The sequence below is a fragment of the Globicephala melas genome, chromosome 15 (genome assembly GCF_963455315.2).
Source record: "Globicephala melas chromosome 15, mGloMel1.2, whole genome shotgun sequence".
In the NCBI taxonomy this organism is placed as follows: Eukaryota; Metazoa; Chordata; class Mammalia; order Artiodactyla; family Delphinidae; genus Globicephala; species Globicephala melas.
In genome coordinates, this window is record NC_083328.1 from 3,067,594 (window position 1) to 3,080,091 (window position 12,498).

The 12,498-nt window shown below is 52.7% G+C and overlaps 1 protein-coding gene across 1 annotated transcript in view; it reads left to right on the forward strand.

Annotated features, from left to right (window-relative positions):
* SDK1 (sidekick cell adhesion molecule 1) overlaps positions 1-12,498 on the forward strand; it is a 581,111-nt gene that overhangs the window by 478,680 nt on the left and 89,933 nt on the right. Inside the window, exons 26-28 of the mRNA XM_060285242.1 lie at positions 3,878-3,993; positions 5,318-5,507; positions 7,578-7,676. Coding sequence (XP_060141225.1) covers positions 3,878-3,993; positions 5,318-5,507; positions 7,578-7,676 — 405 coding nt within the window. The remainder of the gene's footprint in view (positions 1-3,877; positions 3,994-5,317; positions 5,508-7,577; positions 7,677-12,498) is intronic.

A 12,498-nucleotide genomic window follows, 5' to 3' on the forward strand; every position in this document is an offset into this window, starting at 1 on the left:
GGTTTCCAGTTTTGAAGTGCAGTCAAGCTGGTTTCATGACACCTTATGATATATTATAATATATTATAAGGGTAAATGAGGCCCTAAAAATCAAAGAGACTACATGAGGAGTAGCTGTGAGCTGAGGGGTGGGAAACCCTGTAGAGGAGAGAGAACAACTGAAGGAAAAACGCATTTTAAATGGTATTGTTTTTAATGAAAGGGGAGATTCTAGGATGGTCTCAAAACTCAAGATATCAGGTTGGGAAAGAAGTTGAATCTCCTTCAAGTTAGGTAATGAGTAAGATTTTTTTTTTTCAAATCTTAGAAACATAAATACTTAGTAATTAGATGGCAGAGTTTATCCTGGTGGGACTCGAAGCAGCTGAAATGTTCATCCTGAACACTGCGATTTTCTCTGCCTGTCTTCTCATTAGGAAACCAGCTGTGTTCTAGGCGCCGGGGCTGCGTTGCTGTGATCACAGGGTTGCCCTCATTCTCTGGAGATGTGGATGGCCTGCCAGTAAATGGTTTCACATGTCACTGCATCTTAGGAAATCAGCTATTATTTGTAGATCTACAGTGAGAATTGGGCATTCATGGTTTCAAAAATTAACCCGAAGGAAGCAGTTAAGGATTGAGAGGTTGACCGTTTGTGTTGCTATGACAATGGCTTCTCTCTTCACAGACAGGGATGGGAGTTTAGAACATAGCGCTAGTATCTTGGGCATAGAGTATGTTTTCTGCTCTCACCTGATTCTAAATAAAGTCAGAAAACGAAGTTAGGTAAATGGGAGGCTTACCTTCTCTTTGAATGATAATGGCTCCTTTAATTCACAGTTGATTCCAGGTGCCAGCTTATCCCTCAGTTTTTTATAAAATAAGCATGGGTGTAAACAGTGTCCTGGTAACTGCCTCGGAAGTTACGACACCCGGTGGGGGCCCCCAAGGCACAGAGAGCACAGGTGACGCCATGGGAGCCACCGCCAGAGGCAGGGGGACACAGGGCGGCATGTGTGGCAAGCATGCTCCCCTTCAGGGGGCTGAGTTAACCGGAAACCGTGAAGATTCTTTTCCTGTGACACTTATCTGCTCAAATAAATTAATATTCTTTTGTTGAATGACTGAATAACGGAATGAATGACTCTCAACTGACATATTTGGGAAGAAAAAATTTTTATCGGCCCAGTGGGCTGACTTGCATCTTCTCTCTCCAGAAACGCCAGGAGGGCCCCTGTGCTTGGGACTAACAGGCACTGGCAGTGGCATCTCTGTTTTGTGGGCACTGGCAGCAGGTCTGGTGCCTGAGTTCTGAGGACAGTCAGTCAGTGTAGCAAGTGGACAAAGGGAGGGGGGCCACTGCCTCCTGGGCATCGAGCCAGGGAAGTCGCCCTTTCCTGGGGCTTGCAGCCCTCCCAGGACAGAGGTGGCTGAGCCCAGGTTCAGTGTCCCCCAGAAGCTCACCCTGTGAGGTGGCAGCCTGTTGCTGGGCCTCCTCTTCTCTCCATCTCAGACCTGCCAGTCGTGGGAACGACCAGCTCAAGCTTGCGACGACGGAGCAGCACCTCTTCCAGGCCCAGCATGAATCCTGGCATGTTTTTCTTAAAGCCTGTGTTCATTTCCTGGGGCTGCAGTAACAAAGGACCCAAACTGTGGGCTTCAAACAACAGATATATGTTCTCTCATAGTTCTGGAGGCCAGAAGGTGGAGACCGAGGCGTCAGCAGAGCCGTACTCCCCCTCTGGAGCGGCCGGGAGGGCCTGTCACAGCCAGCCCCCAGCTTCCAGAAGCTCCTGGGCTGTGGCAGCACAAGCCTAATCCTGCCAGGGGGTTCTCCCCACGTGCACATCTGTTTCTTCTCATACGGACACCAGTCCAATTGGATTAGGACCTACACTACCCCTGTGTGACCTCATGTTTTTAATTACATCTGTAACAACCCTGTTTCCAAATAAGGTCACATTCTGGGTAGTGGGGTCAGGACTCCAGCATAGGAGCTTGAGGGCACACACTTCAACCCACAACAAAGACCAGATCACTTCAGTGTAGGAACTCTAGGAATCATAGGTTGGGAGCACTGTCGTCGTGCAAACACACATTACTTTCCGGATTCAGACTAACTGACTAACAGAGTCAACCTTCACAGTGGCTGTGCCATGAGGAGGAAGTACTTACGCGTGAGTGAGCGAATGGGTGGATGGGCGAATGGATGAGTGAGCGAATGAGTGAGCAAATGGATGGATGAGCGAATGGATGGATGAGTGAGCAAATGGATGAGTGAGCGAATGGATGAGTGAGCAAATGGATGGATGGGTGAATGGATAAGTGAGCAAATGGATGGATGAGTGAGCGAATGGATGGATGGGTGAATGGATAAGTGAGCAAATGGATGGGTGAGCAAATGGATGGGTGAGTGAATGGAAGGATGAGTGAACGGTTGAGTGAGCAAATGGATGGGTGAGTGAATGGTTGAGTGAGCAAATGGTTGAGAGAGTGAATGGATGGATGAGTGAGCAAATGGATGAGTGAGCGAATGGATGGATAAGTGAGTGAATGGATGGATGAGTGAGCGAATGGATGAGTGAGCGAATGGATGAGTGAGCCAATGGATGAGTGAGCCAATGGATGAGTGAGCAAATGGATGGATGAGAGAATGGATGACTGGGCGAATGGATGAGTGAGCAAATGGATGGATGAGCGAATGGATGGATGAGTGAGCGAATGGATGGGTGAGCAAATGGATGGGTGAGCGAATGGATGGGTGAGTGAGCGAATGGATGGGTGAGCGAATGGATGGGTGAGCGAATGGATGGATGAGTGAGCGAATGGATGGGTGAGCGAATGGATGGGTGAGCGAATGGATGGATGAGTGAGCGAATGGATGAGTGAGCGAATGGATGGATAAGTGAGTGAATGGATGGATGAGTGAGCGAATGGATGAGTGAGCGAATGGATGAGTGAGCCAATGGATGAGTGAGCGAATGGATGAGTGAGCCAATGGATGAGTGAGCAAATGGATGGATGAGAGAATGGATGACTGGGCGAATGGATGAGTGAGCAAATGGTTGGATGAGCGAATGGATGGATGAGTGAGCGAATGGATGGGTGAGCAAATGGATGGGTGAGCGAATGGATGGGTGAGTGAGCGAATGGATGGGTGAGCGAATGGATGGGTGAGCGAATGGATGGATGGGTGAGCGAATGGATGGGTGAGCGAATGGATGGATGAGTGAGCGAATGGATGGGTGAGTGAATGGATGGGTGAGCGAATGGATGGGTGAGTGAGCAAGTGAATGAATCAGTGAGTGAATGAAGGAAAGAGTGAACCAGCCCACAGGGCGGTCCTGGGGGGTGACTGAGAAGATGCCAAAGCCCTATCACATGTTATGTACCCATGAGATTCGTGAACTTGACGTGTTCTCCTTTTCAACCGTGGAGGCTCTGGGGGGTGCTGAGAGCTGCCCTTTTCTTGGTGCCTGTTACTCCCACACAGGGATGTGCACTTGGTAACCCTCCCCTCCCCTCCCCTCCCCTCTCCACCCACCTGCCCCCCACAAAGTGCCCCGTTTGGAGATGTCAGTAAACTGGTGTATGACGGTGAGGATTTCCGTCTAGGATGAAAGTCACAGTTCTCACAAGTTAATATAAGACTCAGACGAAGCTTGTTTTCTTGCTGGGTGGACTCAGGTAAAATTGAGCTCCTAAATACCCAGGATTCATGGAATTTGTTGCTAATATTAAAGAGATTTACATTTCTGTGCAGGTTTAATCTGATCACTGCAAAATGTTCAGAATACACTGCTGTTTCAAGGACTTGATTATGTGGGTAAAAATTAGACCTTTATTAGTAGAAGCCTTTAGACTTTGGGTGCCAATCTATTTAACTCATTCTCTGCAGTTCCTTCAGCCGCCCCTGAAAACGTGTCAGCCGAGGCCGTCAGCTCCACCCAGATTTTACTGACGTGGGCTTCGGTGCCCGAGCAGGACCAGAATGGGCTCATACTGGGCTACAAGGTATGTGCTCAGGTGACCTTCCTCCGCCCACGCTGTGACGGTGCTGTCACCTGTCTCCCCAAACCCGTGAGCCCACGTTTTCCTGCCGATCTGCAGCTCTGGCCTGTCTCCTGATCCCACGTCACTTGTCTCGTCTACCTTCATCACAGGCTGGAGATGAGGCATCGGTGTTCCCTCTTCCTGTGGGCCAAGACAAGGCACTAAAAGCTCTGAGCCCGTTTCCTCTCTTGTAAAGTGGGAGGAGTGATGGTAGCTCCCTCCCAGGGTTGGTGTGGGAAGTGGCTTTTTCTGTGAAATGCTAAGGACGTATCATTAGATCCCTGCGCGTGTGTCTGCACATGTGTCATCAGCGGTGAGGGTTGGACACCTTCCAGCTTCTCTGGAAGGCGTTTTTGGGTTTAGTCTTGTGTGTGTTTACCCAGACCCTTAAAAACCTACTCTGTTTTTGTTCCGCCCCCTCCCCCAAGAAGCAGGACAGATCTTCCTGGATTTAGCCACAAGGCCACGCTTGTCTCGTGCACTGCCGCCTTCTCCTCCCCGCTCTCCATCATTTAGATCCTATTCTGTCTCCCCACCTGTTCTCATGCCCTCCCCCGACCCCGGCACCCTGATGGCTCCCTTCTGGCCCCTTTAGACATGGCGACCCCACTGAGGGGGTTCAGTGACCAGCACTCCACGCCCCCTACCCGGACCCTGGAGAAGAGCGCTCGCCAAGCCCTTTTCAAAGTCCCCCCTGATGACCCCCTCTTTTACGGCCCTCTGGTCACTGATCTGAGGGACCAGTTCCGAGAGGGTGAGCTTAGGGGATAAGGGGGAGCAGGCGGGCCGTGGAGGGGGCATCTCAGCGTGCTGTGTCTGCAGCGTGGGCAGTAACTAGCCCAGGGGTGGGGCCTCGGGTTCAGGGGGAGAGCACAGGTGTCCTGAGGCAGGAGCCTAATGTCCCGATAAGCCGGGCACACGAGTGGCTGCTGGCCCCTTGCACGGAAGCAGCACGTCTCTGTGTTCCTAGCGAGCCCTGGTTTCAGTGGCTGCCGCTGGGCACCTGAAACCCTGTGAATTACAGCGGGGCGTCTGGCTCTCCCAGTCTGGCCATGGCTGGGGCACATCTCCAGCTGCCTTCCAGTCTGGAGTCCAGCTGCTTCATCTCCATCTTTCCCCCAAAATGCCAGCGGATAGGAATTAGATCGCTAAGCCCTCAACACAGCTGCCCAGGGGGAGGACCCTCAGTTGCCTGGTCCTTGCCGCGTGGTCCAGGCCCGCGAGGCCCCGCCTTGCACACCGTCCTCCTGACCACCCCCCCCCCCCCCCGGTGTGTCACGCTCAGATCCTGTACCGCGCCAGAGATCTGGATCCGGAGCCCAGGAGCCACGTGGTCCGAGGGAACCACACGCAGTCCGCGCTCCTGGCGGGTCTGGGCAAGTTCGTGCTGTACGAGCTCCAGGTGCTGGCCTTCACCCGCATCGGGAACGGGGTCCCCAGCTCGCCCCCCATCCTGGAGCGGACCAAAGACGACGGTACGTCGACGGCTTGCCTTTGCCCGTCTCCCAGGTTTGCTGTCGCCATCCAAACCCTTTGGATGGTTGTCATTTTTAACTTACTTTTCAAAACACTCTTTTTTCTTCGTTTCAGCACAGGAAAACAAAACAAAGTTGTTTTCTGGTCACTGAGCGCTTCTATGGCCAGTTTCAGCCGGAGTGAATGTTCACAGCCTAATTAACAGCCTGAGCACAATTTCATCGTAGCTCTGCTGTAGGCAGTGCAGTAAAGGCCGGGCAGCTGGGCCAGAAAAACCTAAGGCCTGGTGGTGTTGGCACAAACCTGGCTGAAAAACCCCACTGCAAACCCCGTGCCTCGATTCTAGATTCCCTGGGCTTCCCGCTCGTGTTTGCATAGTAAGGGGTCATTAGAGGCCCCACAGAGTGCAGTGTGTGATGGGTTCCCAGGATACCCGGGGTTCGCAGCCTCTGTAACAAGTACATCTTGACGGCATTGTCTAAATCATCAGGAAATACGTTTCTCCACTTTGCAGATGTCAAACACTTAAAGGTTAGCTGCTTTACATGATCTGTGTTAAATAGACCATGATGAATATTCTGGGGGAAAATGCCAGTATCCCCCCAAAAAACCCAGGCTCAGAAGCAGCTGACAGAAGTGAAACACCCATAGATTTTCTTAAGCATCTTTACTGAAGTAATTAAATCAAGCCCCCATCGCACTCTGACCGCTGAGTTGACAACGTTCTCTCCGTGTTCCTGGGAGACACCCGTAGCTGGGCCTCCCCTGGGCCAGAAGAGGGGCGCCTTGAACCTGGTCCTTCCCTGGGAGCTGGTCTCAGGGCGGCTGGAGTCTGAGAGGGACCGTGTAACCTCAAGGTCATGTCTTTGCAAAACTATATGCTCTGTCGAGGGCCACACCCATAAAAAGTAACAGGAGCTTTTAGGAACTGTTCCTCAGACTCGGGCAGTTATCACGGTTTCTTCCCAAAGTATAGGCTGGGGAGAGTCATGGACTGACTTCTCTTTCTCTCTCACAATCCCGATATAAGCGTGTTTCTCCCTCCCCTCATTTCATTGTGATGCAAATGATCAGCCTTGGGGACAGTGAGGGGGCAGAAACCACAGAAGACAGACGTCAGAGTTTCCTATTCATGAATTGGTCCTGGTGTGTGAGCCCATGGCCTCCTTCATTCATTTATTTTACCTGAACACGGGTCATGACACATGTTTATAATTTAAAATACTGTTCTCAACCTAATAGCTTGAGGCAGAATCCAGCAGCCCTGGAATGACTGTAACGCACGTCGCTTTATGTGTGTATTGATTGCTGCATGCTCATGGCCTCTCACCTGGGAACCAATCATTCTTAAGTTCCAACAAGAAGTTCCCACGCTGGCCACACGCTTACTCACCTCTCCATTTAAGTAAATATATTTTACGACGGCCGTGACGCTATTATCCAATGGTGCCGGGATACATAGCTGGTTTTTGAATTACTGCTGCACCAGACCGCACAGAAGCACTATTCCGTGTGTTTGTGGACATCAACTCTTAATTTTCTGGGATAATGCGGGAGAGGGGTCGTGTGCCTAAGAGAAAAATCATTGGTTACAGCCATGTTACTTGGTCAGTAATTGTAACCTCCATTTGGAGGTGGGAGGCACCTTCGGCCACCCTATTTATCTGACACCTGCTTGGTGGATGTCCAGCCCAGGAGAGGAATCAGCTCAGATTGGTGAAGTCTCTCCTGTGACGTGACGTACCCTCTACGATGCCGTTTAGCGACTGGGCCGCCAGCTTTAGGTAACACGCTCACAGGACTCACAGCATAGCTCATGAGCACTGCTTACGCCGCTTGGAAAGCAGATGAGCTGGATTCAAAATGAGGCATTTCTCAAAATCATTAGGGAGACACAGAGATTCCAAAAGTCACTTTCCCAGAACTGAGAGTAACTCACCCATGAACGGTGTCATCGGCAGTCATGACTGTCCTCGGCCAGCCCACAGAACCCTCCCCCATGAGGCCCCGTCGTGTACCCACGTGACATCCCAGCGGCGCCTGAGTCACCGGTCTTTTTCTCCCTTCAGCCCCAGGCCCACCCGTGAGGCTTGTGTTCCCAGAGGTGAGACTCACGTCTGTGCGGATCGTGTGGCAGCCACCGGAGGAGCCCAACGGCGTTATTCTGGGTAAGGGAGCGGCAGTGACTAAAGAGATCACAGCTCAGAGACAGATCACAGCTTAGAGGGAGATAACAAACAGATCGATTTCATCTATTTTTATTAGATGTCTAAGAGGTTAAAAAAAAAATCCTGTCTACAGCAGCCTGGCGTCTTCTGAACTGAGAGACTGCAGCCCTCTAACTGTGTCCTGCACTAAGGTTCCTTTGCAGAATGAAATTTACATTTTGTTAGCCCAGAATTTCGTGTTCGTTCGTGGTTCGTGGCAGTCTGTACTTGACCTTCTGTCCGCTCTGAAATAACCCAGCTATTTTGATGTGTGTTTGGAAAACCACGGGCTTGTTTTTCATGGAAGATTCACTCCCAGGCTTTGATCCGATGTCCCGGAAACGTCTGTCTTCTGCTGCAGGGCCTGCACCTAACCCTTTGAGGAAGTTTCCCAAGTGAACTGCATGCTTAGGTCTCAGGGAAATGGTTTACTCTGAACTTTTCACTCAGAGCAGCAGCTCTGATAACTTTGATGAACAGCCTTAATTTGTCCTAGTTTCCTAAAGGCAGCAAATTTAATTTTGAAAACTCATCAGCCCCTTTATTTGTTCGCCCTTTTTCACCAGGACAAATTAAGGGCCTCAGATATGCCAGGCCTCAATGCTCAGAGAGGTAGGTAAGGAGTGGATGAGATGTAGGTGGGCCGTCCTCGCAGGGTAGACACCAGCGACACTACCACGTGGTCGCGATGCGGTAGGGGTTCCAGGAAACGCCCTGCAAGCCACGCCTCCTGGGCCAGGGGGCTCAGTGGGCAGAAGGCATTGTCGGGCTTTATCTTGAGGATGAGTGGTAGCAAACCACAACTTGGGTCCGCTAGCCCGCGCCCAGTAAAGCCAATCTACTGACATCGGGTTGCAGTGAAGGAAAGCGCGGCCTTCATTGCAGGGCAACAAGCAAGGCGTCCAGGGCAGCTGGTGCTCAAAACACCCCAACTCCCCGAAGTGTTTCAGCAGAGCATTTTTAAAGGCCAGGCGAGGGAGGGGGGTCGCGGGGTGTGCGATCAGCTCACGCGCAGCTCTCTGAGTGGTTGACGGTGAGGTCACAGGGCAGTGGCACAGGGGTTCACGTGATCAATCCTCAGGCTCCAGTAGGTCTGGGGACTACGTTTCGTGCTCAGGGTCATTGAGTAGTTAACGTCTTCCACGTGGCGGAGGTTTTAGCCTCTGTAAAACAGCTCAGGGTAAGGGCATCAGATACTGTTATCTGGGTACCTCAGAGAGGAGCTACAGCAGAGGATGCGGGGAGGGTCCATGCTGGGAAGGCCCATAGGGTCCCGCTCGGTTGCATAAGTGGTTTCCAAATCCTTGAATGGAGCGCTGCCTTTTGCCTGTGGGAGCACAGACCTCCCAGAGGGAGACGCGGGCTGGGCCGGGCTGTGAACCACTGGGAAGGCCGTGCTTCGCGTGCAGGAGGGGCCAGAGGCCCAGACCTTTCAAAGTGGGCCTTTAAAGGCCAGGCACGAGGCCCAGTGTAAGCTCCAGACGCAGGCAGCCCTGAGATGCGGTGTTAACCTCCTCACCCACGGCAGACCCCACATAGCCTGCTTGGGTTATCGGGGACTGACGGTAGGACCATAAACACGGCTTACAATCAGCAGTAAAATGCACCACTTAGACCTGCTTTTGAGCTGAGGGTTATAAGATTTGGTCTAGAAAAGGGTTACACTTAATTTTTTTAAAAAAAATTTGAAAATCTGTGCTGAGGACCTTGAGAAGCGAAGTGACACGATCGGATGTGTCTTTTGGATAATGTCGGGCAGCCGTGAAAAGGGTGAACAGAAAGGCAGATACTTATCGAGTTCTGACTTCATTAAGACGGAGCCTGGGGCTCCCGAGTCATCTGCACAGCAGGCCAGGGGCCCTTCGGCTCCACTCTTTCCTTCTGCAGTTCCTGCAGCCACTTGGCGGTGACGACAGTGTTTCTGAACTAGGGGACCTCTGGAACCGCAGGTTCTTGCTGTTAAAATCACAACAAACAGCCGGAGAAGCCTCTGTTGCCGTGTGCGTTTCAGATCCCGTCCAGCTGAGGAGCCATCGCAGGCCAGTCTCAGGCCCTGGGGCGGCAGTGGTCTGCAGAGCTGGCTGCTACCCTCCAGCTTTCCCGGAGCCCGCACGCCGGCAGGGCCTGCCCCCGACTCAGTGCCCAGCCTACAGCCTTTCCCGGAACACGCAGGGCGAACACGCAGGGCGAACCGTCTGTTTACCCAGGGCACGCCCCAGCACGCTGTGGAACAGGAAGCGTTTCCAGAGCACAAGATGCGAAATTCCACCTGTCGCTTCCAGCCCTGGGAGCCTTCCAGAGCGGTGTTCTCTGTGAGGATCGGGGGCCCCGGCTGCTGGGGAAGGAGGCCCCAGGCCCCAGGCCCCCGCCACCGCCTCTGCTGATAGCCCGGCTCGTCCCGATTCTGGGATCATCTCTGTGCTCTCTTCAGCTTTCCGGGCCGATAAGAATTAGTTCTGACAGCAGGACTCCACGGGGGTGTGCAGAAGGCAAGTGTGCCCTTCACGTGGGATTCCCTCTTCGCACAGACCGCCGTGCGCTCTGGTTTTGTTGCTGTGACTTTGAACTGCTCATCCGAGGGCTTCCCTGCCAACACGGTGAGGCTCTGGCCCCAGCCAGCTCTGAGCCGTGGTACTCGCCTGGTGCTCTGCCAGGAGAGACCCGCTACCCCGGGCCGCTGCTCTTCCTTTGACAGTCACATCAGATGGCATCTCTGCCTGCGGCTTACCCCCTTGCCCATCCCGACCTGGGCTGGGCTCTTCTCCTCTTTGCTCCCAAAGCACCTGCGCTCACAGTCACAGCACGAATCCTCCGTCCACAGGAGACCGGCGGCTCGCTTTAGAATCGTGCCACCTGCTTTTAAGGGTGTCTTCAACATCAGTTTTTCTGATCATAAAAGCACGTGTACAATGCAGGTAATTTAGATAGCGTTTCACATTCATCCAGTTTAGAACCACAGAAAGTCTGACGATCCCCAGCAGAGGGGAGGATTTGGGGGTGCAGCGTCACACACTCTTGTTGGGAGCGCGACCTGGCACAGCCACGGTGGGGCGATCCGGGCATGGGTGCACCCCGCACCCCAGGTCTTAACCCTGGAGAAATCCTCACACCTGTTCACAGGAAGAAACGCACAAGGAGATCCACTGCAGGGCTGCTTTAAAGAACAGAAAATTTTAAAAAAGAAAGAACTGGAGACAATCCGAATGTCCATCAATAAGGCGATGAAAAGGTAAAGTGCGGGCCATTCATTACCGCAGAAATCACGGTAGCAATTAAAGTAACGAACAAGACCTACATGTGTCAACATGAATAAGTCTCACAAGCATCTGTTGAGTGAAGAAAAGCAAGTTGCAGAAGAATAGATCCAGCTGAAGAATGTCTCTGTACATCTAAGCACTCCACAGACATTACCGTGTATCATTTATGGCCACACGTATATAGTAAAAGTGTAAAACGTTGGCAGGAATTTGCAATAAGTTGAGGATAGGGGTTACCTTTGAGGAAGAGGATCCAATAAGACCACCGGAATAGCTTCAACATTTTTCTGTCATGTTTTCTCTCTTACAAAAATAAAAACAAAAACCATAAAAATTAGGCAAAATCTCAAGATTTGTTCAGTGTGTGATGAATACATGGGTGTGTGATCTATGTTATTCCAAGCATTTTTCTGCATGTTTGAAATACTTTAGAGTACAGCTGAAGTATTAGTTTAGAGTGGCCCCCGCTCACCGCAACTAGAGAAAGCCTGCGCGCAGCAACGAAGACCCAACGCAGCCAAAGATTAGTTAATTAATTAATTAATTTAAAAAGTGACGACGGCCCTCCCCTCTCCTCCCCACCCCGGACCCACAGGGACATGGCCTGAAGTCCCACCACGGGCGCTGGCCGGGCGTCATGTCCGCGGGGACGTCAGGGCAGGTGTGGCACAACAGAGGGTCGCACGCGGCCCAGCCTCTTCGGGCTGCAGAGGGTGTGATGCAGAGACAGGAACCAGGCCCAGAACTGCTCGTCTCTCAGGATGTGGCCCCACGTACACAGCCCTGAGCAGCGGGCCTCATCCTCCGTGGATCCCCAGGCAGGCGCGGTCTGCACGACCTCTCCGGCAGGACCACGGGCTGCCCCCTTTGGGCCTCCCCTGTGTTTTAAACCCTGCGTGGCGGACAGGCTGGGTGGAGGGGGCAACCCCGCAGCCACGTGGCCGGGCGCCGACCTCGGCGAGTGAATTCACACCAGTCACTTAGTCCCTGTGTGCCTGGGCTTCCCCACCCTCCAGGGGGGCGGCATGTCCCTCCCTGGTCGGGCCAGTACGCGGTGCACAGAGAACCCAGAACAGGGCCAGCCTCCCAGCGAGTGCCCAGTCAGCGCCAGCTGGAGCGCTGTGGCCATTCGGTATCTCACCCCTTCTCTTGGGCCGGGGAGTGTTGTGCATCACTGTGTATTTACACGCAGTGTTTACTCCTACCCACCAAGGGCGTGTTGCACAGCTTCGCTCTCCGCTACCCTGGCGGCTGGAGTGGAGGCTTTATGCTGGAAGGCAGCATGGGGCCAGGTCACAGGACTCCCCCGAGGCACTGAGAAGCTTGGGTGTGGATCTGTAGTCCCTGGGGGTCGCTGAAAAATCACAAAACTCCAGATAAGGAGGGGGTCGTACTTTAATCCCTTGACGGTTACAACTGTGGCCAGACAGAGTGAGACAGTGCTCTGTGTCCCTCCAAAGTGGGAGACAGCACACTGGAGCCTCTGTGGCTGCAATGGCGTTGAGGGGTCATTGTAACGAACGCTG